Below are 27,632 nucleotides of genomic sequence, written 5' to 3' on the forward strand. Positions count from 1 at the left end.
GCTGATACTTTAGGTGACCTATGGATATAGCATTGCATCAGTCGATGAATGCCGGTAGATACCGTAGGAAATTGACTAATTACCACGTCAACGATATCACTTTTGTTTAAAATTTACCACGAAAGAGGTAATCATGGCTGATTCTTGTATAGCAGGATTCGCCGAAGAACTGGACGATTTAGCAAAGGAGTATGAATCAATGAAGGTAATTTTCAATTTAGCTCAAGACAACACAGCTGATCAATTTTTTTTCCGGGGCGGTACCGGTACGGTAGTCCGAGCTACGCCTACGGAGCCTGGCCCTGAGCCGGCGCCGGGGCCAGGCTCTGCCTCGATCGCTTTGTCGCGCTGGGCCATAGAGCGATCCCCGCGGGCCCTATTGAACTAAGTTCAGCGGGCTGCCTGGCTATGCTGTGCCGAATGACTGATCATGGCTGATTCTTGTATAGCAGGATTCGCCGAAGAACTGGACGATTTAGCAAAGGAGTATGAATCAATGAAGGTAATTTTCAATTTAGCTCAAGACAACACAGCTGATCAATTTTTTTTCCGGGGCGGTACCGGTACGGTAGTCCGAGCTACGCCTACGGCGCCTGGCCCTGAGACGGCGCCGGGGCCAGGTTCTGCCTCGATCGCTTTGTCGCGCTGGGCCATAGAGCGATCCCCGCGGGCCCTATTGAACTAAGTTCAGCGGGCTGCCTGGCTATGCTGTGCCGAATGACATGTCGTGTGTGCATGGTGTGTGTGTGCACAGGACACACAGGTGCATGTGTGCAATTGATTCGTAGATCTATCTAGTAATAGGGTTACCAAAAGGTCGGCTGATCCAATGAGCAAAAAGCCTATGGGCGAATGAAAAGCCAATTGCAAGTGCGTAAATCGTGCGCATTGCCACCCATCGTCTGTTCTCGATGGCAAAAATGAGCATTGAAATGCTTTTCCTCAGCAAATTAGTTCATCTTAGTTACAAATTTTAGGCTCGTTGTTGTCTATATTAAATTTGACTAATGTGGGATGAAGTGTCTTACCTTCATGTGGTATCGAAAGTGACGTTTGGAGGTTAAATCCACGAGAAATCCACGATTATCGTCGCGTGTATTCGCTATGGAGAAAAATGCGTGCGATCGCATGCATTATTGCAAGCTCGAGATGGCGCTGTTGAACACGGTCTAGAAATTCATAAAAAATAAACGAAAATCCTTTGAGTAGGCTCACAATAAAATCATAAAAAATATGGTTTATGACTAAAACGGTAGTTCTCTTGCCCACACATATCATACTTGTTGTTGCGTAAGAAATCCTTTTTTTCATTACAAAAATATAGCAATAAATGTTTTAAAAATTATGTTTTACACATGGAATATTTTGGAAACATCTATATTAGAAGAAAAATGCTTTTTTTGAATGAATTCAAATTAAAATGAAGTTTATACATGCCTGCACTTTTTCCTACTACTCAAAAAACTAAATGGGCCGTCAATCAACGTTGGTTACCTCGGCAAGTAGGCGTGGTCTATCGTGAAGTTCGTTGGTGACTTGTAGACTTGACTCAGCCGCCGAATTTAATTCATTCTCCGCGCACGTCCAACTGCAACTTGTGCACTTATCATCACTGCTAGTGTTTGCCGCACTGCAGATGAAACAATTCAGATAGAGTTGCGCGTGTACAATGAGTGAAACAGCGCGATCGTTTCATGATCGAATGAATTAGTGTGCCTGTCGAGATAAAATTCATCTGCCATGTTATTTTCTTCCATGTTTTATACAACTGCAATTGATTTGTTATATTATTTTCTTTGATATTTTCCTGTATATGTATGTATGAATGTTATTTGAAGTGAATTTATTATGCTGGTGTCCTTGCCATTGAGGACATATGAAGATGAAACAATACTGATAGAGTTGTGGGTATACAAAGAGTGGAACAGCGCGATTGTTTTATGGTCGAATGAACAGTGTGCCTGTCGAGATAGAATTTAGCTGTCATGTTATTTTCTCTGATGTTTTATACAACTGCAATTCATTTTTTATATTATTTTCTGTGCTGTTTTCCTGTTTATGTTTGAATTTTATTTTAAGTGAATTAATGATATAAAGATTAATCGAAAACAAAGCAAATAATTATCGGTTTCATTGTATTCGTGATGAACAAGTTAAGGTATAAAAAATGATGCTTGTTTTTTTTTATTTAAAGGACTTTAAGTTAATTGGAATTGAAAAGGACGTTTAGTGTTTCCTATTAAGTGCACTTTTTTTTTTTTTTTTTCATTTCACATTCTCGGGATGCGAACCTCCACTATTAATAAACAAAAATATTTAAAAAATAAAGACTCGCAAAAATTTTAGTACTATAGTGCAACGGTGATTTGTTGATTTTTTTGTTTCATTTACTCAGAGGTACGACAGACAAATACCCAGTGTAGATCAAAATTTTGCTAATGGGGGGTGGCTACAATTTTTCTCCCCGATCGGCGCCGTTAAAAAACCGATTTTTTTTTCTTTAACAAAACAGCATGATATACCTTTCTTTTTATTTTTCGCACCGCCAGTAGGAGGGGGTGCCGCCGCCCATAATTGGGTCCGGCACCTGGATCTGCCTATGGAATGGATGAGGAATAAGGAAAGGGGAGAAAAATAAAGGTGCCCCCTCCCGTAATATATCAAATATTTGTTAGTGGATTTTGTCGTTCATTCTCAAGTGAGGACTTATTTTTCAACTTTTGATGATTTTTTCCTAGCAAATTTCACCTATTAAAGGGGGGGGGGGTCTAGTATACTAGGTCTTGTTTATTTTTTGTATTGAATGCCTCAACTTTTGAAAATCCTGGATCAGCCCCTGTCAAGGTGTATATAGATGAAAATAAACTTGAATAGGGCTCCATCACATTAATGATTTTCAAAATTAGCCATTTCCTATTTTCCCCGTTTAACATGCACTGTGAGGTGAATAATTCAAATGCTTTCACAATCGCTACCAAAGAAGGGATCAGGGGGCCGGTCACCCCCCACCCCGTTGGCCAAAAAATTAAGAAAGGAAGAAGAAACAGAAGGAAAAGAGAGGGGAAAAGGAAGAGGGGAATGGGAGGGAGAAAAGTGAATAAAATTAGGGAGGGGATAGACTTTGATGATTTAAAAAAAAAACATGCAAAATTGACATTTTCGCTCGCGCTTCGCACTCGCATTGCTCATTTTCGATGAGTACATATTGCTCAATAGCTGATATATATCAGCTTGACATTTCAAGCTTTGCAGTCAAAATACAAAACATATACTCTACAGTCAGCTATAGAACATTGAACTTTCATTATTATTTTTTTTATTTATACCTCGGTCACATTTGCTTGTACGGCGGCCGTGCGGAAAGTCGAAACAGCCATTTCATTCTTTTTTATTGAAACCACCAATATTTAGCTGGCACACACAAAAAATGTTTAATACAACTGTTTTCTACTCGCCTTAGAAAAAAATTTGACCGAGGTATCACGAATCAATAAAAAAGTGCTTTGTAAAATATTTGTCTTATGATCTGAGTATCAACATTTTTAGCTCACGCTGTGCCCTAGAGCATTATTTCATTTGTGGACTACCTACACTCTTCATGAAGGCCCTATTTCATAAATTTCTCAAAATCTTATATCAGTTAGCATTGAGCGTGCGTGCTTGAAAAGGTAAGTCGTTAGGCATTAATAGATCAGATATTAATTTTAATGGTTAAATTGTCCATTTTGTTTCATCTCGCGCTTAGCAAGAGGAATAGAAAAATATTCATCACTTTCAGGTCCGATCCTTTGTCAAATCTATATCAGCTCTTTATTAAGTGCGATCCAAATGCACCTCACAAAGTACTTGATCTGAAATCTATCCTTTTTTCAGATCGGAATATCAAATATTTTAAGGACGCGCTTCGTGCTCGCTTGGATTTTCGTATATTAAATATATATTCAGAATGCCTAGATTGTAGGCATAAATCGGAAACACGCGCGCGCATGTTTATCCAGATACTCAACTTGTTAGTATTTCAATAATTATTATCCAGTTTCAGAAAAACAAAATTATGTTAGCGCTTTGTGCTCGCATTTTTAATGTAGGAGGAACCCCTATTACTCATCCTTTTCATGATGTACAACACATGAATCGAGTGTCCCATTTTTTAGGTCTAAATCTCGATTTTTTTTCTGCTCGGGCTTGGCGCTCGCATTAATTGTTTTATAGCGACGATCCTGTTCATGGTCACAATAACTGATTTAAATTTTCCATTTTTTATTTAGAAGAGTCCAAAAAAATCGCCGGGCTCGCCCTTCGCGCTTGCATTATTTTATTGTTGAAGTAACGTCTCCATTAAGTGAAATAGTCCTTAACAGGTACCTTTTTGATCAGTTCGAAACGTATACAAAAATCCCCGGGCAAAAAATCCTTTCCTTGCATGATGTAAAAAGACACGAATAGACATGTCTCGTTTTTAGGTCTAAATCTTCAAATTTTGTGATCGCGCTTCGCATCAGTTGCTGAGTTGCGTACCTATCCTGTTTAAGTTACAAAAAGTGCCTATATATGATGTCAATTCTGCTTGCGCTTTGCGTTCTTAGTAATTGTTTAGTTGCATAAACATTTTTTTTTCATGATAAACATTGCCCAGAAATTTCAAAGTTTGTGGATCAAAAAATAATTATTTCAATGAATTAGCTCGCGCTTTGCGCTGGCACTAAATAAAAAGGGTTATATATCTATGTTGATTTATAAGACAAAAGCTAAAAAGTAACATTTCTTCAAAGAAACAAATATAAATCATCTTCGCGCGGCCGCTTGGGGAAAAATACGGGTGAAAAAAGAATTCGCCCCCCCCCCTTGACGAAAGCTGAATCAACCCCTTCATCCTATTTGTTTCTCTCCTTTCATCCATCTCTCCATTCTTCAAGGAGCCGCGGAATAGTTTTGAAAAAGGGGCTAAACATGAAATTTTGAATTTTGTGTGTGTGTTTCTACCAATGAAATTATTAATGAAATATAATGCGGTACAAAAATCAATGTCATTCTTCTTTCTGTTTTAAACTACTTGAAAAAAAAACTGGGAGGGGGTGGCAATACCGCCACTGCTAGTAATATGATTACCAGGTATACCATCCGTCACTATTTTTTTAGATAATCATGAGGATTGCCCGAGGAGATATCTTTTAAAGGGGTTGCTGGCTTTGAAAAAAAAGCCAAGGGAAAGAAATTATCTCTCTAAAGATAAGTTGATTTTGGTCGAATATCATACTAAACTGATTTCCAGGGGATGGTGCTTCTGGTTCAGGGGCGGCGATCCTGGGGATAGGTGGGAGCTCAATGCCCCCACTTTAAAAAATCACTAAAAAGTGCCCCTTTTCTGTTTCCCCACTTTCAACTTTGCTCCACTCCCCCTGTCGTACGTGTACAAAAAAAACGCACCACCAGCTAAAAAAAAAAATCTTGGGGGTCACAACCCGAGCACCCCACTTCCCAGGACCATATACAAGGACTCTAATTTATTAATTTTAAAGAAAGCGTGAGACATCATTTGTTGAAAAAAATAGAGACCTATTAATGACTGCATGTGGTCCTACCGGTACGCTAGATCTGCACACAAAACTACTTTCATGTGACACGTAAAAGGGATAGATCTTAGTGGAAAAGTAAGATAAAACAAACAGGTTTTAGAAACGCCTTCGTTGGCGTTCAATTGTATGGGTGGTATGATACAAATTCTGCTAGCTTATTCGTACTAATATTTCTGGCCATTGTACTTAGATCTGTATTTTAATGTGGAAACATTTTTTTTTATGATACAAATCGAGCGAGGCAAGCACAGTGATATGGGGCAGAGTTCCAAGTCTCCATGCCCCAGACAGTGGTGTAGCTAGGATTTTTTTCCAGGGTCCTTGCTTTTTCAGGGGGTGTGTATGTGTCCACAAGAGATCCGAATTTCGCCAATAGGGGATGGGGCCCGAAATTATCTTCACCTATATCAGTCACTTGTTAGTTTTATTCTTATAAAACAACATAAACATAAAATAATCTCATAAAAGTGCGAGCGCGAAGCGCGAGCGATTTTTTTTATACTTTAATGTATTTTTCCTGAAATTTAATTTTCTGGGCAATGTTATGTGTGATCCTCTACAAGATTCGTATGTACCCCCAAGCTTGAACATAAATTTTTATCAACTGTTCTAGCCTTATCGAAAAGAGACCTGTTAAGGACTGCTTACAGTTACCCATGAAGACTGTATATATTTCAATAATGCGAGCTCGAAGCGCGAGCAAATTTTTTGACATTCCGACCTAAAAAAACGTGATCATTCTGAGCACTTTTTGTATTAATTAATGGGATAGCCGATAGGTATTTAACTAAACAATTGATGCGAGCGCGAAGCGCGAGAGAAAGATAACTGAGATTTTAGACCTAAAAGCGGGACACTCTATTCATATTTTGTAAGTCATAAATAGGATATAGTCAATTGGGTATCATTAATAATGCGATCGTGAAGCGTGAGCAGACAATTATTGATATTCTGATGTAAAACTGAATAACTTAAGTACATTTTAAATAAAGAACGTGCACGCTATCGCGCATGTTTTATATTCAGACCTAAATTCTGGGCATTCTGAATTGTTGAATGGAATGAACATTATGGAATACCCGTAGACAATATGAACTTGGCAAATCAAACAATGTGACCACGCAGCATGAGCTTAAAATGCTGATAATGTAGACCATAAAACGGACATTTTACAGAGCAATTAAATTTGTAAATGAAAAAAAATAATGAAAGCTCGATGTCCGAGCTAAAATATGTGTTGCATATTGACTTCAAAACTTGCTCCACATCAGCCTATTGAGAAAGATATGAATCCCATCGAACAGGCAATTATGGCGCAAAGCGCCAGCAAAATTTTATATAGTAACATGAAAAGATTTTTTAAAAATTGCAAGTCTTCCCCTCACATTATTTCATTCACTCGTCTTCCTCCTTATTTTTCTCTTCTTTTTTCTTCTGTCTTTCTACTTCTTTTCCTTTTTATTTCTTCTTTCTCCCTTTTTTCTTTACTTTTTTTTCTCTTCCAATTTTTTCTGGGGGGGGGACCTGGGGAGGGGGCCCCAAATCTCAGGGGGGCAGATGCCCCCGGCCCACCGTTGCTACGCCAATGGCCCCAGACTGAATATATTTTTACATCATATTACTCTAAAAACAAGTTTTTATGTTTTATTTTGTATCATTCATTTTTTAAGTATAAGGTAAAATTATAAGTCTCGGAGTGTCAGTTAATGCTGCAAAAGAAGTATAAAGCCTACTCTTTTGCAGCACTATCCAGCTACCGCGGCGAGGACGCCCTCCGAGAAGGTAGCCATATCAAAACTATAAAAAAAAATTCCCCTTACATTACTGGTGGATCCAAGGGGCATAATTATCGAGAGCCAAAATTGTAATTTGTTAATTGGCCCTATTTTTTGCTTGTCAATTTTTAGGGACAAAAGGACTTTCCATTTTTGGTAAAAACATTTTTTAAGGCATATCAAATTTGTATCGGGAAAATGTGCCCTCCATAGGCCTTATCCCCCTAAATTTCAAGTGGGGACCATTGGCAGCGGAAAGCAAAATTTTGGGAGGGGGGGGGCACCAAACTTTAGTGACAAGCCCTATCCCCCAAAAAAAGTTTATCAGCACAAATTTTAGGGGAAACCACATGATTTTTTTAGGGGGGTCCACTGGAATTTAGGGGGCACGCACGAAAAAAAAATTGACAAGCAAAAAAGAAAAGGTTATCAACAAAAAAATTAGGGGGGCGATCGTCCCCCACCTCAAAATTAGAGGGGGGGCACGACCCCCCCCCCCCCCCCCGCTGCCTATGGGGGGACGTTACTTTTTTTGGGCAAATTTTTTTTTCGCCCCCCCCCCCCTTTGATAACCTTTTTTTGTCAAAAATTTTGGTGCCCCCCCTAAATTTTTTTGACTGCCGTAGATAATAATGCTCCCCCCTTTGGAAAATCCTGGACCCTCCCTTGTCTAGATATAGATGTTTAAAGAATTAATAATTTTGAAAGTCAGAGTGCCCTCGCCCCCCCCCCCCATGCTTTAGTTATCATAGCATAAAACTTATGCCATGTCTAATCCTTATATCAGCGAGATGTCAGAGCATACTATCCGTCACCAAACGACTGCATTTGAGCCGTTTATTTCTTCTTTTCTCTTCTTTTTATTTTTGGGTTGTTTTTTAATCATTGTGTATTTGGATAAGCTCGGATCCGAGACTAACTGGGACGATGAACGTACTTTCGTTATTTGGGTAACAATAGGCCGAGGCGAGAAAGGACACGCCCACAATCCCTCGTTCAGTGCCGAGCTTTGTGCATGCGTGTCGACGAAATTTCAACTACAAATTTGTACACAAAAACTGTCACAATTCGGACCTAATTTAGCCTCAGATTAACAGATAATTAGATCTCTTTGATATACCAAAAGTCATTCACTTGGGGTTTTTGAGTATGCTGATTCAGGTGAGGTACTTTTCAATGCTTTTTAACATAGATTTAAAAACTTAGATTTTCCTTTTGGTAACCCTACTAGTAACTAGAATAGTCGTTAACTTAGCCGACCGGTAATGCCCTGTTGAGTATTGTTGTCAGCTCAGTTGTAAAATAACAAGAAACCGGGACAGCCCGACCACCAGATAGCGATAGCCTGCCCTGACCCTGGGCAGCCTGACCCGCTGGACAATTCGAACGGGTAGAGTTGTCCACTCTAGGCGACACCGCAATACTTACCCGTGTTAAGAAACTGGGACTCCACTTAGTCTTGAGGACGCAATGATGATGATTTTTTAGATATGTCATACATTTCTTCATCATTGACGTCTTGACACTCTCTCCATAGTGTCTTCAGCGAAGGACCAAAACAAAGATGGATTCCCCAAAAAATCCATCTTTTTAAACCGAAGTCAATGGATTTCATTTAATTTTATTAATTCTTACACCTTCCTACGCCTAATGCGTAGAGAGGTTTTAAATATTACTATTTAAAAATGTAAAAAAATGAAGATTTCTTACCTAACTGATGCCGCGTAGACCCCTCGTTCCACATGTAAACAACGGAAATACAATAGCGTCGACCCTTGAACCGCTTATGTATGACGTACTTCCGGAAAGCAATGCCGCCTTAACGAACAATTTAGAGATAAAAAATCTATTTAACAAATATTAAAATTTATTTGGTGATCATAAATAATTTATATATATTTATATATATATATATCCCGAGGAGGAATATTTTTATGAATTGACTTTAAAAGCCGGGGGCCACTTCCATTCACGAGTGGATACCATGCGCGATCATGGGGTCTCAAAAAGCACCCTAAACACGTAATTTCCTGATTCTGAAAATGCACCCCTTAACAAGTATTGACGTGTACCGTACCCTTGACAAGAATTGGAAACAAAACGATTCTCTTTAAATATTCCCTGAAATGCACAAGTACAGGAATGTTTATTGTTACGGGTCCTTCGGTCTTCGGCTTTTTTACCTTTAATTGGCTTAGTACGACCCCACCTAGCTTCTACACCTTGCGCAAATTGGACTCTAAACACGAGGTGTTGGGGAAAACAAGGACATCCTTTATAAAACATTTTAATCTTGTTTTATCATCCCCTCAAATTCGACCCTAAACACGTAATTTTCCTAGCGAAATAGATGTACCCCTTTTTCATTATTTTTGTGTTTTTGACACCCTTATCACGTTGCGTACGTAACGTGCCCTATAGTGAAAAAGATTTTTTTTTTGGTCGCGCATATGGTATCCACTCATGTAAGTGGCCCCCGCGCTTAAAAAACTGTGGAAGCCCCATTTAATATTTGATTATGGGATTATAAGTCGAATAAATAAAAGCTGAAAAAATAAAGTATTTTGTGTTCCTCTATCATAATTCTCTTTCTCTTTAACACTAGTTCCCTTTTTTTTGGGGGGGGGTATTTTGGTTAAAAAAGCTAGGAGAGAAAAAAAAAATCATGATTTCTGGCTATAGTCGTTGAAGTGGTAGGGACACCCCCCCCCCCCCCCCCCCCCCCCCCCGTTGTTATGCATTACGCCAATATGGGACCAAATGATCCTTCATGTTGGCGAAAAACTTATGCAATAAATTAAACTTTATTTTTTGAAAAATTTAAAGCTTGCGCTGTTAACTCCAATCGCTTTCACCTGAATTTGCGATGAATGCTAGCGTTATGAAATATATCATTATCAACGTCTGGCAAAAAGAATAACCAACCGATCACCTGACGAGAAAGCGTATCACGTGATCTGCATAACAGCTTCAATCGCGAGTCAGAAGTGAAGAGCAACTGCCAAGAAAATCAGGAAAAAGTCGTCAAAATGTAAGTTTCCCTTAATATCTTTCATTTTATTTTTGTTGCTTACAATGAATTTACGATCCTTAATTATAATATTGGCCAAAAAAAGAAATAGAGAGCGTACTTGTGAAATAATATCGAAATATCCTGTACTCAAAGATTTCTAACCCCGCAATTCCACTGATGTCGCCTATGAGGTCCATACATGTAATGTTTGGACCTCATTTGTACTAGGAGTGGAGTTGTCCAGGGTTGGCTCTGAATCGGACAACTCGACCACTTGAATTCTTCTTCAAAATTTCATGAATTAAATTCTATAAGTTTTTTTATGTTTCTACAAAACAATACATTCTTGACAGAAAATTTGACATTTCTAACGCATTTTGAGCTCTATTTAAAAGAAAATAAAGTGAGTTCCCTTGCAACGAGAACACGTATCTTGATAATCTGATACCGCTGGCGAGCTGTGTTTAAGGTCTGCAAATTTGAGTTGATTTTTCCGTCACTTTACATATTTTAATGGTGAGGGTGTGCTATATTGTATTTTCATATTCAATTTTCACATTTCCTCTACTTATTTAAAGTTAATGCATTTCACAAAGCTGATATTTAATGCAAAATACAAAGTAGCACACCCTCACCATTAAAATATGTCAAGTGACGGAAAATCAATCAAATTTGCAGACCTTATCAGATTTTATCACAGCTATCAGTAGATCATGTATTCTTTTTATAGTGGGTCATGTAGGACGCGCGATAGCTCAGTCGGTAGAGCGGGGGATTCGTATTCCAGTGACCCGGGTTCGATTCCCATTTGGTCCGCTAGTGCCCTTTTGTAAGGCATTAATCCTCTGTACCAGGTCCTTCGGAGAGGACCTTAAGCCGTCGGTCCTCTGGTTGCTTGCTTACAAGCATTCATGCTTTCTTACCAATCAGGTAAAAAATCACTATCACTATCACAACGTACATGTAATACAGATTTTCAAAGAATGCATTATCAAGCATGATTTACATGTATGGTCTAAATATTTCTCCAACTGAATTGTGAAAACAGAAATTATGCACTTACCACGATTAGGCCAAGTAAAATAAGAAAGTAGTTAATCGTCCTCGCGTGCATCAATTTTGGCTGCCGCATGAAATTTTTTGCTACTTACTATTTCTAAAAAAAAAAAGAAAAAAATTGTGTTTTTTATCGTCCGCGTCCTCTTCCCTTTTTGATTGCAGCATCAATTTTCTCGATATTAACTATTTTTATGGCTGCTGAATAGCGAAAAAATTTCACAAGATTACTCTGGGATCTCTCTCGCAACTTCAAAAACAATTGCAAAGTCTGATATCGCCGTAATTGTAAGAAAGAAAAAAAAATCTGATTTGGTTTTTTATTGGAATTTTGAAGATACCATCATAAATTAGCGAGGAAATAAAGTTTGCAAACGTGGATAAGATCACGGATTTCTTCATTTTTAGTGCATTTTCGGGGACCCCGCTTACTGAATCTGAACTAATCCGTCGCGTGCTTTGGAAATACATGTATGGCACAGATAAATCAATTTTAATGACATAATATGTATTTCAGCATGGTTTTTTGGTGAGTGATAGCGCCTATACTTAGATGTGTGTTACGGTGATTGTCTGTGTGCTTGTGACTCTGTTGGGTGAACTGCATGTGTGCTACGATGGTGTGATTGACCGTGCTGGCGTGACGTGAATTTGTGAAATGCATTAAATTTTCTGGCGAGTTTTCTAATGTCAGCAGGCAATGCATCGAATATTCAATGAGGGATTTTATATTCAGTATTAATTGTAAAAATGAATTAAAAGCTCCCTGGGTTATGCAGCTGGCAGCTTTCTGCATGCACGTGTGTATACATTTGTTTACATTGAATGCAAGTGATACGGACGTACAGCATTTGAGTTGGTTTGTCGTGGATTTTACAAGAATTTGTAGGGTGTGTGGTGTAATTTCTTCAACTACAAAATGAAGACTGTTGAGAAGAATGACCCTCGTGTTAGTGATATTGACAAGGATGTCTCCAACAAGTTCAAATGGCAGTGGTTGGACCATGAAGTTGAGCTTGCAAAGTCAGCTACGGTGACTATATTTATCTACAAAATAACCTCTTCAAAACAGTAAAATTTGATTGTAGAATGCATCAAAATGGGGTTTTGCATACCTTAATACCAAAATTTTCCCAACGTGCGAGGGGGAAACCCCCCTCCCAAACCCTCCCCCAGGAGGGCCATGAAGTTCCTCTTTTTTTCAAATTTCTCTGTCTCATGCCTGATTATGGACGAAGAGTTTGTATCACCATAAGGGTATAGTCCATCAAAGGGAAAGTTGTTCACATGTGACATTACATGTACACATCTTTGTTGCATTGCCAATAGGAGGATCTCTTTAGCATTTAGTGATCGCAATATTAAAATGCTCATAGCTTTCTCATTATTTGTCTGATTTTTCTCAAACTCTTTTTGATCTTATTCTTTGATTTTTCTGTTTCCACACAAGCCCACTTGTTCCTAATGAAAGCAAGGAAAACTATTACATGTACTTTTACTTTTTGTTGCAGGAACTTCATAAGAAGTACAAGGAGAAATTAGAGGAAGTTCAGTCAATGCAGAAAAAATGTGCTACTTTAGTTGGCCATCAAAAGAAGAGATATAAGGAGATTGGAGATGGAATTAAAGAGTAAGACAACTGAATTTATGTTCAAACAAATTTTATCCCCTTTTCTCTTTTATGATGAAAAAATTATATTTTTGATTTGATGTATTGTTTTTCTTCATATTTTGTTATTTATTTTATATCTTCAGTCATCCTTTTCATCCCGAGAAAAATAAGTGTCCTTTAAGGGAAAGCCTGCTATTTGTGTTGGAATCTGTGAGTTATTTTTCTAAATGTAGTTTTTGTTTGATAATCAGTCCTTGGAAATAATATGGAATGAAATGATTCTGCAAGCTGAAGTGAACTGCTGTAACTTACATTTGTATCCCTATTTTCATTTGTTGTTATTTCTCAGGAAAAGCCAAGGTCTAAGTGGAGAAGAGAAGGCCAAGTGTAATGAGCTAAAGAAATTGGTTGAAGACAGGAAAAAGAATTGCAGTGAAGTCCTGGATACTCTGCCAAGGTCCAACAAGTAAGACAGGTGTAGGCCTTTTATTTGTCATACCTCATACTCAGGATAAGACAAATTTTCTATAGGACATAGTCCCATACTCCAGCTTGAATTGGTTAAGTTAGGCGCAAACTTAGGTGCAAAACATTTTTCCAGGCCATTGAGAATGAGCTGGACATTGAGGCCAGTCAAAGGAGTCCCTATAGCCATAGCCTTGATTGCATTCAGGAATGTATACACTGTGGTTTGTTTGAAAACTTTTCTTTGATTTTTTTTCTAGTAAGTGCATCCTAAGCCGGGAAAAAACATTGGATTCATACATCTGCAATCAGATCTTCATTATGGATGTTTTTTTATTTTTTACAGCAATTGTCATCATTAAAAAGAAAATAGAACTATACTACTCCTTTTGTGTTGCACTCACCATCTAGAAGATCAAACTCTTGATTCTTTTTTTATTCAAACAAGCTCTGCTTCTTTGGTTGGTACTTTCTCCTTTTCGATTCTGATTTTGTTTTTACTATTTTCTTTTCTATTGATCTTTATACATACTAATGAAGTGCTATTATATTATGCTATGCTAATTGTATTATTGTAAATATGAAGAATTTAAAGTTGAGAATACAACAATTGCATTGAAGTTTAAATATAAAATTGTATTTGGATTAGGTTGTGATTATCAATAGCCTAGTTTTTGGACATTACTGATATAAATCTAACATTTGAATGCTTATTTTGAATAATGGTAATGTTTTTCATTCCCACACCATGTTCTGCCGGCTAAATTTTTTTAAAATTTTTTTATTTTCTGAGGCTACTTATCACAACCGATTGCCTAAATCTGCAACATTTGATTTAGAGCTTTATTATTGAAGTTGATTGGGATTTCCAGGGCCCCTCTTTTTTAGTTTCCAAATTTTCTTTTGAGCATTTTTGGGGCTAAATCTCCCACAGCCCCCATTTGAATTTCCCCTGGTGTTAAGTTCTTCAACAATGATTAGTTTGTCTCCCATGCTTCACCAGTTGATGCACGTTGGAATACAGTTGATATGCTTATATTTCACTTTATTCTAGCTTCTTCTTGAGTACCACACTTGGACCAGTCAGTGTCTCCATCTTGAGTAAAAAAGACAGGTAAGAATTTTAATTGTTTTTCTGTTCGAGAAGTGTTCTGATGATATACTAAATAAATTAACTCATTGAACTTACTTATGAAATGCTTTGGATGTTTATTCAAATACTTACTTGCACATAATTATAATGGTGGTATAAGCCAGTTCGTAGTTCCTTTCTGCGCATGATCAAAAGTTTCTACGCATGAGCAGAGGAAGGTTATTTGTACTAAAGTGACATGGTGGTTTAAAATCTAATGAAATAAGCACCAACATTGATGTCTTGATTATTCATATATTCTTTTGAAACATGGTTTTCATTCACATCCACAAAAAACAACAATGCGTCCACTGGTATTTCAAAGTTTGCCAAGTACATTGTGCAACTTGCTATGATATGCATTCAAAGTAGGAATGCAACAAATACCTTCATAAAGTGTTCATTGGTGTGCTATTCTAGTCACCTGGTCTATTCAATTTCTTCATCCTGCTATGTAGGGCAAGCTTACGTAATATCTTGCTTTAAAATCTGCCTATCATAATGAAAGAAATGAAAGGTCATTTGACAAAAATTGTCCATGAAGTAACTACGAACTGGTCTATTCGTTCACCAAATCAAACAGAGGCCCTACATGCAGTGAAATTTAAAACAGGTACATATTATTGATGACATTAATGATTATTCTTCTGTTTAGAACAGTCAACTGTTTAGAGTATAATCTTTCTAGATTGTTGAGGTCAAAGAACTCGTCACATTGAGTGCAGTGGGAGAATAAAGTAAACTACAGTCCGAGTAAAATTCCAACTTCACAGATCCCTTATTTGTGGTTATTTAAATTATTCTTGATTATTGAATTTATAAATTTGTTGTTGTTGTTGCATAGAAAATGTCACATTTCACAGTTGCCTTCATTTGTCACAAACCTAAAAGATGTTAATCACTCTTATCTGAAATTCTTTCAACATTCCTGCCTGATTGATTATACTGTATTGTTTTAACTTATTTGTCCCTTTCTTATTCTCTTTTACCTCTTCCATTTAATTTTGATCAGATTTGCTTACAAGGAAGAGTATGAACAGTTCAAGCTCTATCTCTCTATCATTATGCTGGTTGGAGCTACCATCAACACATTCTTTATCAAGAACAGGTATTTACACTTTGAAAATTACAATCTCTGTTGGTATCTCCCCTGCATTAATCCATCTGACAGTTTGACATTCGTTTCATGTCAAAATTCTTTTCTAGCTAACTTTTTTTCATGTGTTGGAGATCAGGCCATCTTATATTTTGGGGACTGGGGTGTATAGAAAATGCTTTAGTCTCCAGCAGGTTTATACTTTCCAGAAAGAGATAATATTTATGACTGAATTATTAAGGTTAGCTGATGTTCCATTCTCTGAGATTTCATAGAGATGATTTGCAGTTAATCAACCTTTTGATACAATGTTCTTTCATTATCAATCCTATCTGTACTAATCTCTTTAATTTGTTAAGATGGGGTATTTAAAGGGGAATCCAGCCTTGGTCATAAAATGTAGTGTTGGAAAGGAGAAAAATAGATAAAACAGAATGGTGAAAGTTTGAAAGAAATCGGACCAGCAATAAGAAAGTTATGGCTGCTTTAAAATTGAAATCCTATGATTATGTGGATTTCAAATTGGCAACTGGGTAAGTAAATTATGACAAGAGGCAAGGACAACTTTCCCATAGGCCATGTACTTAATTATCAGGGATTTGTGGTTTTATCCTAACTGCCCATTCCCCTGGGGCAGTAATCTAAATATAACCCTGGTAGTATATTGTTTTATGTCCTCATGAAAGAAAAATAAAATTTGAAGTAAAACATTTGAAAAAATGACATATTAGCCATTTTATGTATTGGAGTACATGAAAGAGTAGTCCTTGCCTTACATCACTGTGACATCACATATGTGGCCAATTTGTAGTCTCCATGGATCTAGGGATTACCAATATTCACAACTTTAAAAAAATCTTAACATTTCTTATTATTTGTCAGATAGTGTTCAAACTTTCACCCATCAAGTTTTTTTGTATGGGTAATTCTATGAGATTTGGTCCATTTTTTTTTTACTTACCAGAACAAAAAATGTCTCAGTTAAACTTGGCAAATATCTTCAAATGATAACTTCACCAAAAAAAAACTGAAGTCCACTTAGGTTTACTAATTAAGTGTGACAGTGGTTGCCAATAACATGTGAATGTGATGTCCACAATACATTGCTAAAAAGTTTATTTGAGCTACCACAAATCCAGAAAAGATTTATAGATGAAATATGAATTTCTGTGGTTGGAGACCTTCACATTGACATATCAAATCATTTCACATCTGAATTGATCTTCACTTTGAAATAGAATTGATACATACAGTATGTTACATGGACATCTTGTAATTTTTTAACCTAACCTCATGGAATTACCTGTTTCCCTGCAGTACCTGTTTTGCGACACTTGTGTCTACATCTATTTTCTACACGAAATGATAACCATTTCTAACTCAAGTCATTTTGCAAAGAAGTACAAATCAGCTTTCTACATTGCAGTGTATACATATGAAATTCAACTGCAAAGTGCTTAGTATGAAAAAATAAATTTGAACACGTGTCACTGATCCCGCATAGTCTCTGTTGGGTTCCGATAAAGGCTGGTATTTGTTTAAAGTTCTCACTCTTGTTTTTAAGTGCATTAAATATCAACTCACTCAAAAATTTTCATTTACAATCAAAGGATCTTCTCTCTGAAATACATTTAAAGTCCAAGACATTTTTGAAAAAAAATCATGGAACTTCACAGCACCACATTTCGCGTTACAGATTCATTCTAAAAAATGTTGGGGGGGGTTATCTGCCATTAAATTTAATTTGAGAATTAAAGGACCATATGTATCTATTCTAAATGAAAACTTGAGCACCGAGGTAACAGGAGGTGAAAGAGTCACTCTAGTAAATATGTTTGAAAAAAAATCTGTATTTCAAGATAGTACAATGTTGAACAAACTACTATGAAACAGTTATTCAACTTATCTACATGTATAACAATTAACATTACAATGTTTACTGGAAAGATGTGTAATTTAGAATCCTTTATCAAAATAAATGTTACAGTGAAGATCTGAATCAAGCTACACCTTTGTGGTAAGGGAGTAACCAGACGGGCATTTCATGAAGCAACCTGTCGTTCACTGATAACCTTGCTCTTTGCCATGCAAGATCACTGACAATTTGCTTCCTGATAATGTTTACTGTTACTTTGTATACAAATTAATGACTATCAACATCCGCAATTCCACATTAGACATGTTCATGTTATGATTATATTATTCAAAATCTGTTTTACATTAGTTGTCAACACATCTTCATGAATGTGGATGAATATTGTGTCTTTTGATAACCATATCCCTTTTCTTGAAATTATTTTGTGTGTGTAAATGATCCCCATTTTTGTCAGAAAAATGCATAGGGGCCTATGTATGATTTTTTTTATTCACTTTTGTGAGTGTGTGCATTTTTCATTGTTTTGATAGTAACAACAGAGATATTCATTTGGAGATATACAGTACATTGTAAAGTGTACATGTATCTAAAATTTGAACATTGTACATGTAGCTTATTGACAGGTGGAGGTACACGTATATTATCCATATTTCAAGTGCCAACCTTTAATTATCATTTTGCTTTGTCTACACAGCTTGTCAATTCTAGTCCTACATAATTAATACTAGTCTAATGCATCATGACATGCATATTAATTCTTCATGATATGCTAAACATGTATCCTATTATTACTCATGCCTCCATGAATATATAATCTTAATCATTTTTACTACTCCATCCATTTCCCAGTCCTATGAACAGTCCTAATCGCATAGGCAGGTAAGCATCGAGTATGAACCATCATAAGTCATTGTACAGTGAAACCTTTACCTTACAACCAATCATGTGAGGTGATAAATTGGGTAGTGTTTCACAAGACCATTTTGGGGGCTAATTTGATGACAAGTCAGTGAATTCACAAAATGTTGCATTAATCTCAATAATTTTGAACCTGAATCAAACATTTTCTTTTAATAAGACACTGGGAAGTGTTTTTGAAGGCTAAGATGACAGAAATTTAAAATCAATTGCAAGTTCAATTTTAATAGATCATAAGAAAATTGGCAATGAGTGGGGGTGGGATGGGCACTGCCATTACAAGACAACACTATACATGTACACTGTACAATTGTACATAAAAGCATGTAAAAGGAATAGTTTTTTTATGGATGGGTGTTTTATGCGCATAGTTGCATACAGTAAAGAGGGTATCAAATTTGCCAAAATCAGAGAGAAGGTATACTTATAATAGCCTGGATAAGTGCAAGGGGTTGTTATTTTACTTTATTGCAATTTCTGGTATATATTCAACTACCCATGTTCATTATAATGAAGTACATGTACATGTAGAGAAATGTTTCTTTACATCCTTCAAGTGATATCCTTTGAAGAATGTATCGATTAGTAGTAATTAAAGAATCAAAGAATGTTGGTACAGAATGATTGCATTGTTCTGGAAAGTAGGTTTCACTGTATAATAGATCGAAGTTTAATGATGGTACCTGCATATGTGTAGTTAGTGCTTCCTGCCTGTTAAATATCATTTCCATTATACATGTGAAGTTCAATCCCAGTGTCTGGTGAAATGCTTCGAGATCATGTGATGCTGCATGCAATGTGGTTATGTAGTTTAGTTAAAGGGTAATCAGAGGTGGAAATACATGTACCTTCCCAAATGAATGATCAAGGCCCTGTCTTAAAAAGAGTTATGATTGATCCAATCAACCACAACTATGGACGGTCAGCAACATCAACATCTAAAATGCAAATTTTTCTCAAAATGTTTTCTAGATGTATTGTATGATGTATATTCATACATTCATCGTTATCTTTGTTTATGAAGGAGATTGAGCTAATTTCCTGTACTTAGAAAAAATTATGGTATGGATGGATTTCCATACATGAGATTGATTGAATCAATCGTAACTCTTTGTAAGACAGGGCCTAGAAATACTGCTTAGATACAATATACCTCAAAATTGCTGATTTTCTAGTATTATGTTGGTGCATCAGTTGGCTTATACAGATGTAGTTGCTTGTTGTAATGTCTATTAAATACGAGTTGGTCTTATCCCCATTGGTGTAGTCTAATAGCTCACGTGGGATGAAAAACGCAAAAGGTCTACTATGAACATCGCACCAAGATGAGTAGCGAGAAGACAAGGTGCTTGAAGAGATAAGACCAAGTGTCCTATACATAGTTGATAAAAGGTTGAAGGTCACATGATAAATGTTAGCCATGTTGTGTAGAAGAGGTTATCTTGCATTCTCATTTATGTTGTCGAGAATGAGATCCAGAAGGTGATCGATTGATAATAAAATCATCTATCCAGGATCTTCTGAGAGACTGTTGCAAGAAAATTGCAATCAATAACAAGTCTATTATACAGTAGGTCCCAATGCCTCACTATCAATTTGAAATGTGCAGTTTATTTATGACCAGTCATTTTCATGCTTTACAATTGTGCTAGACCTGCATATGAAATTTATCTATGATGTAAAATTTGCAATTTGCAGCATTCCTTAGATTATTAAAAAGGTGTAAATCTCTTCATAAATCTTGAGATAAAATGGATATTACAGTGTATAAGGATTTTGGAATTGGTTGACGGATTGTGAATGATTTTCTTTACTTGTTTGTTGCATGATTTTTCCATTAGATTTAATTTGGAATGCATATTGATTCTCTGATTAAATATGTTACTATTTCACATTTCATTTAAATGAAAATTTGTTTTCTGCATGGTCACTAGTTTGGCTGCCTATTTGAGGATAGTTTCTGATAATTTTTATAATTCTGATTTTGTTGGGAGTTAAAGTGTTTCCAATCCCTTTCTTCAATCATTCCTTTCTTTAACATTAAGCAGTGGCGTACAGATACATTGGTGGGGTGTTCGCTGCCCCTCCCCCATTATTTTTTCATGACCAAGAAAAAGGAAAGAGAAAATGAAAGATAGAAGGATGAACTATATCATATATCTGAATATTTTGTCGCCATTCTCCCAATGCAGACTAAGTTATTTCAGTCTTATGCAATAGAGATGCAAACAAAATTATGAACGGGTCTAGTCGTTCTATTCTGTTGTTGTGTTTTGACCTGTATGGTTAGTATATACTATGGTTATGTTGCATCTTTAGTGGTATGTGTTCATCTGTTCAGCTTGTCTGTAATTTATGTTTGTAATGCTGTTGATCTGTATTCCAAAAACATATAATCTATTCATGTCTTTTGACTGTTATGACCTGTCTTAAAGTGTTTGTTTTATTTAATTTTTTTGTTTTAAACAATGGACCAGTGTCCCCTAATTTGATGTTATTATCTTGTAGTATTCAAGTAGGGTCTAAATCAAATAATGTACATAAATTGTGTCTCATGTTATTATTTTTATTTATTTTACACCGATAACAACATTTAAGTGTCTTGCTTTAATTAATGGCTGTTTTCTGTATACTGTGAAACATATTTTTAAAAACAGTCCACATGAAAATTGCAATGATATCTTGTAGCAATTCTACCATTTGAAATATAGGGAATGTATATGTAAAGTTCATGAGCACAATGAAAGAAACAATTGGAGCATGATGAGATTGTGGGGCTTACTGCATGGAATTATGATTTTTATCTTTGTGACTGGCCTTTTTTAGGGCGTTTCCATTGATATTGTCAGGTTTTGTTTGTGTTCTGAAACACAATAGTAGATAGTTATTGGCATCAAGAACTTGTGGATCCATGCAAGAAATACATGTATGAACTTTTAACATGATATTTTATAGAAATATGGCACAATACCCTTTTCATGTCTTATTTCTGTATGTCAGTTAGCATGATATACATGTTTGATGAGTACCTGCAAGCTTGTAGGATATACATGTATGGGTAAAATAGCAAATTAAAACAACAAAACAAAAGAAAACAGATAAAACAAAGAAATAAGTTATCAACAAGTTGGCTATTAATGTAAAGTTGGAAATTCCATATATGTACAGTACAGTGTGCATTTTGTATATAAAGTTATATTTGTCACTTGTCAGTAATTGACATTAAATTTGCCATTGCAAAAGAAATATATATTTTAGTTTGTTGGATATTTGAAAAGAAAAGAGTTTTTCTGACTTTTTTGTTTGTTTTGCTTGTTTCTGTGAAATCTTACATTTTAACTCCTTTATCAAGTCAAACAAATTTGGTTTCTACAACTTAGGGCTTAGTCTAATTACTGTTAAACTTGCACTTTGAAGGTAGAGCCTATAACACATAGCAAAAAAAATGTAAAGATGAAATGTTCAATCAATGCTCTAATCTTACAGGATGATTGACCTTTTTGCTAAAGCAGTTTTTCCATTAAATTGAAAATGAAAGGTATTCTTTATTTAGCCAAGATCCTTCAGCCTTCCATACATGTGTCCATGCTTGGGTATTTTACAATTTCTACTTTATCTAATGGTACTTTGATACCATATATCTGTACGAGATGTGTTTTGTTCTATGTTTAACCCGTAATCTGATTACCTTTTCATCACTCTTTTAGGATATGTGACGCCTGTTATCATTTTCTACTTGTCTGGTACTACTGTACTTTGGTCATCAGAGAATCTATCCTCAGACACAATGGATCTAGGTATGTTTAGCATACATGTATTCCAAGAAAATTACTCTACATGTATGTGCAGCGATCCAGGGGGGGGATGTTTCCCCTCAAATTTTGAATTTAGAGGGTTGTCTTGTATCTGTGAGGGACTGAAAATCACACGAAATGGCTGTACATTGCATCATGTGTATTTCTTATGTGTTTTGTTCTTGCATTGGATTAGTGCATGAAGTCATTTTATTGAGCAATTTTGGGTGTACACACACACACATAATATAGCTGAGTATCCAGGCATAAACAAATTAGTCTCAAAAGTTGTGCAAGACTTTAAAAAAATGACAAAAAAATGAAAAATTACACAGCATGAAACAATTGTTATTGACTTGTGGATAATTATCTAGGAGGGGCTCTGTAGGCCCCTATCTTTTGGGGCTTAACCCCTGAGATGTAAACTTTAGCTTGAACTGGGGGGGGGCATACTGTTCTAGGAGGATGTGCATTACATGTAACATGGTTCAGAATAACGTATTAGGAATTGTATTAAGTTACACCTGGGTCCCGTAACACAAAGGTTAGTAATTAATCGTACGCTGACTTTCACAGTTGATTGTACATTGTAGTCAATGCAATCAATCGTAGAAAAATGATCTACAATTATTGCTAAGCTTTGTGTTACGGGCCCCCTTTGAAATAGAAAGGTCAGCCATGCAGGTTTGTTTTCAATTGCGCACTGCCATAACTAAATATAATGAAAGTGAAAGTTATTATATCGTACTATAAAAATTGAACCACAGATTAATACTTGAAACTCTTTATACAGACTATTTTTTCTATGTTTTTGTTCCTTTAGGATAAAAGGTTGGTGGGTAGTGCATCATTACCTGACTGTTCTTTTGACATCAATCTTACTGATTTGGCCAGACAGTGTCAGCTATCGAATGTTCAGGAATCAATTCATGCTCTTCTCTCTATATCTTAGTAAGTGCATGTACTCACTTGTTAGAATACCTTAATGAATGAAGAGATCCTGGGTTTTTTTGTTCGTAGTTTTGTGTTCCATTTGTTGGAAGTTTGGATTTGTTGTGTAATTTTAATTGTGTTTTATTTCCAAATGCAGGGATCAGCTACAATGTATATATGTGAATGCACATTTTTTATATAATTTTTCATCGTGGTTAAAATGAAATAACATGATCTTTACCAAAGTATCTTAAACATTGCCTTTCTTTACTTTGAACACTTGATTTAATCATAATTAATGATAATGATAGTTGGATCTATGAAATGATTTTTGCCAAAGGATACAAATTACAAATACTCTCACCCTCACTTTCGCTTGTGCTGCCAGGTACCCATTCACTTTACCTGGGTTGAGTGTAACATAATGTTGACAAATGTCTTGCTGAAGGAAAACATGCCATGATTGGCATTCAAACCCACAAGCCTCTGAAAGATGAGAGTCAGAACTACTACATGCAGCGGCGGGTCCAGGATTTTCCAGGGGGGGGGGGCACATTTTCCCGAGGAGAAATTTGGCAAAAAAGAAGAAAAGTCCTCACTTTGAAAAGGGGAGCACACTTATGTTTTAACAGCATTTTTACATTACAAATTTTAATTGTGGATCCGCCAGCGACTACATGCCCCCATAATCCTAGTATATCCTCTCTTCCATATATATAGGTGTTGTTCAATTGATGCAGTATTACTACCAAAGTGGATGTTTGTATAGATTAAGAGCTCTTGGGGAGAAAAGTGACATGTACATCACTGTAGGTAAGTATTGAACAATCTTTCTTCATTTGAATGAAGTAGTTTAACTGCCAATTAGAAATTTGAATGATGTTTAACTTTTAATTATGACAAGCCCCCTTATATTCTCCTTAACATGCACATAGTGTATGTTTATCAAACAATGCCTGACTTTTGAATAGTGTTAAGTGTAGATTTTCCATCATAATTGAATGAGCATTGTGTATTTTGAAGGACAGCAAATAATGTTTATGTAAATATGTTTAGAAATATTCCTGTTCATACCATATTTTCTGTTTTCTATTTTTGTTTCTGGTGAAGTAAAATCAATCTTTCTTTTTGTGTTTTCTTGTTTGTCCGCAGAGGGTTTTCAGAATTGGATGTGGAGAGGGTTGACATTCCTGCTACCATTTCTCTTTGTAGCATATGTAAGTACAGGTTTCTAGTATTAATCTGTCCTTTTCATTAGTAATTATTAGTCTGCCAATCTTTCAGTAAACTTAAAAGACATAATGTATAAGGAAAGCAGAGGTAGCAGTATTTGTTTCTTGTTAATTGAATCTGTGTCAAGGATCAACAAAGGCCTAATGGTAGAGTCGCTGTCTGGCAAGAAGTATGGTAGATGACAACTTCAAATCCCCGGTTGCAACATTATTTTTAGATATATCATTACATATCGAGCTGGTAACAAGCTATTAAATGTCTCTTTAATAATAATGATAATAATAATAGCGGTATATTTACCAAGGGTAGCCACTTCAGTTCCGGAAGCTGTTCTCCCAGCGGGCCCTGCTATTATTATTAACTGGCTAAGCTAGGCTACCTATTCAGGTGCACACAGCTTTTTGAGGAATTACTTCCTGCCGGTACCCATTTACCTCACCTGGGTTGAGTGCAGCACACATTGATGTTATTGCTTTTGTTTGTAGATCAATGGATTGTGATATTATTTTGGCTAGAAAATTTCATACATAGTTTTTATTTCTTGATTTTTCCCTCCCACAGACTTGGCAGTTTTACAATGCATATTCACTGTATCAAATCTCCAAACATCCTGAGTGTAATGAATGGATGGTAAGAATATGAGGATGCTGGTGATGATGGTGGTGGTAGTGGGTTGGTGGTTGTGGTGATGAGGATAGTGGTTGTGGGTGTAGTAGTGGTTGTAGTGATGATAATAGAGATGAAAATGTTGATGATTTGATTGATGATGATAGTTTTGATGATGATGATAATGATAATGATTTAGTGGTGATGGTTTTAGTTATAACGACGAGGATGGTGACGATGATGATGATGACGGTGACGATGATGATAGTGATGATGATGGTGATGATGATGATTATTATAATGATGATAATGGTAATGATGATGATGGTGTTGATGATGAGGTTGATGTTGATGGCAAATATATTTCCATAATTTATGGTGATGATGAATTCATTCCCCTTTTTTGTTACAAATTAAACTTGTGCAAAAAAATATATCAATTGATTGCTAAAAAGATGCCTCATCAATTAAAGTAAAATCTTTCTAGTTTGTTCCATTTTTATAGAAATTAATAAATATGTATCAATAAAAGCTTTCCCTGACTTTGTGGAAGATTTTTTTTTCTGTGTAAAAGAGCATAATGCTCTGTTGGGTTTACAACTTATCTTCATTTTTATTCCTTCTATGTAGGTACCTATTGCAAGTTTGATATTCTTTTGCCTGTTCCTGGGAAACTTGATAACCACTTCTGGTGTGATTCTCAACAAACTCAAGGCCAAGCAGTCAACCACCTCAAGCCCCAAGAACAAAGGTTCATGATGCAAGTCTCAGCCAGAGTCCGTCAACTTTTTAGCTGCTTTTCAAACTATTGCCATCTGTTTGCTGGAAAAAGAAAAGAAAACGACCATGCAAATGTGTTTCTAAGATCATCTATTTTTCATTCGCTTTACTTGGCATGCCATCCATTTGCAGGAATAAAAAAAAGAGGTATGAGTTTAAAGTTTTGAATGACAAAGTTTCAATATGTTTGAAGCTGTTCAAGTACTCTTAGCTCACTTTTGAAGCCTTTAAATACCTCAAAATATATACATTAAAAGAGCTCAAAATATGTACATAAAAGAGCAAAATGAATCTGCATTGCAAAACTAAAGAATTTTGTACATATTATGCTACAAGAGCATATGATTTGATAAGGATTTCTAACAATTTGGTATGCAGGAGAAAAACGTGATGATTCGATTGAAGCTAAGGAATTATCAATTGTTTTGCTCTGTTACTTGCAAAAATATGTGAGAAAGAAAACTTTGTTGCTTAGCTCAATGCACTGTTTTTACACAGGGTTTATTTACCAAGCCTTCATAAAATATTAGATGGGGACCCCTCTATTCCTTATCCATCTCTAATATATTTCCAGATGCACATATCTTTTTGTTCAATGTAGGACAAAAAAAAACCCCACATCAATTGTATGTATTGCTTTTCTGTTGTTCAGGAATTGTTTCTCAAAAATCAACACATGTATTATGAATGTGTTTTAATAAAAAGATACCAGGGTTTTTTGTTTTATGTTGTATTCAGAAACTCAGAGATACATATTTCCAGAAAAGTAATTTACTTCAAATTAAAGAACCATCATGAAATTACCAAATGATATGTTTTCTCTGGTCGATCTATGCCATGATGAGATCTTATAAAAAGATAATTTTAATCATTCGTATATGTTTTTTTGGTGGATAGATCAAGAATGATGTATTGTTTATTTTTGTACTTAGAGGGATTCTTTGCATGCAACCTGAAAATTTGCTTTATGCAATGAAGCATGGACAAAGTATACAAATATATCAGGCTTTGAGAAAGTATAGTGGAAATCATTTATCCAAAGTTGGTCTTATTCGAGGGTTGAAGCCCGAAGAAAAAAATAGTTATATATTGCCAGTCCAACCGAGGATTAATAATTCCCACTATGCTTTTGAAGGAAACACCAGATATATTTGTCTTGTATCCTACTAATAATAAATTAGAACTAACATCTATGCGCTGAGCTTGCAGAGTCTGGTTACTTGCATTGAATTACATACCTTTCTTAAGCCATCAGCGGAATGCAGATTGGTGCCTGCACCGACTAATATCCAGTTTTCTTAAATAACGACATCAGAATATTGGTCAGCGAAAAATATATCAAGATGTGAGATCATGCTACATCATAGTTAGAATACATTTGGTCACATGATGCTATTTCAACCAATCACGGTAGAGGATTTAATCTATGTTGGATATAATAATTGATGGTCATGGCCCCATTGCATAAAGATTATAATGTATTACATTTCAAAACCAATTCTGCTTGTCATCAACAGGTTAATGTCTGTTTTACCTGAGTTTAACTAGCACTCCTGCAAAAGTGTTTCTTACAAAGCTGAAGTCTTGCTCATGAAAACCTATTAGTTATACTGTATAGGGAACAGTATAGCATGTCTTTGAAGTATAGGAATATCAAGATAAAAGATGTCTGCCCTTAAATAATGGCAGTGTTGAGTAAATTAAAGATAACATTTTCAAATCAGGTGAAACTCTTTTGACATTAGCCAAAATCCTTTTAAGACAAAT

At 35.8% G+C, this 27,632-nt stretch overlaps 1 protein-coding gene across 4 annotated transcripts; it reads left to right on the forward strand.

Annotated features, from left to right (window-relative positions):
• On the forward strand, positions 1-26,461 carry LOC121408944 (ion channel TACAN-like). Of its 4 annotated transcripts, XM_041600677.1 has the most exons (13): positions 1-155; positions 453-502; positions 12,932-13,050; positions 13,382-13,498; positions 14,552-14,611; positions 15,642-15,737; positions 18,451-18,480; positions 22,227-22,316; positions 23,137-23,264; positions 23,967-24,059; positions 24,399-24,463; positions 25,041-25,109; positions 25,716-26,461. In XM_041600677.1, exons 1-13 carry the CDS (start codon positions 134-136, stop codon positions 25,842-25,844), a joined length of 1,068 nt encoding a protein of 355 aa, XP_041456611.1. In that variant the 5' UTR covers positions 1-133; the 3' UTR covers positions 25,845-26,461. The 4 variants fall into 4 exon arrangements, with proteins under 4 accessions (XP_041456611.1, XP_041456610.1, XP_041456609.1 ...); XM_041600676.1 differs by lacking the exons at positions 453-502; positions 18,451-18,480 and adding an exon at positions 17,713-17,742 and having other exon boundaries at positions 1-205; XM_041600675.1 differs by lacking the exon at positions 453-502 and having other exon boundaries at positions 1-205.
• Positions 26,462-27,632: the final 1,171 nt, after the last annotated feature.

The sequence above is a fragment of the Lytechinus variegatus genome, chromosome 2 (genome assembly GCF_018143015.1).
Source record: "Lytechinus variegatus isolate NC3 chromosome 2, Lvar_3.0, whole genome shotgun sequence".
Taxonomy (NCBI): domain Eukaryota; kingdom Metazoa; phylum Echinodermata; class Echinoidea; order Temnopleuroida; family Toxopneustidae; genus Lytechinus; species Lytechinus variegatus.

Coding starts and splice junctions, on each gene's coding strand:
- LOC121408944 (XM_041600676.1), top strand. CDS start 134: ATGGCTGATTCTTGTATAGCAGGATTCGCCGAAGAACTGGACGATTTA. Junction 13,499..14,551: donor ACTCTGCCAAGGTCCAACAA/GTAAGACAGGTG, acceptor ACTTTATTCTAG/CTTCTTCTTGAGTACCACAC. Junction 15,738..17,712: donor ACATTCTTTATCAAGAACAG/GTATTTACACTT, acceptor TAAATGTTACAG/TGAAGATCTGAATCAAGCTA.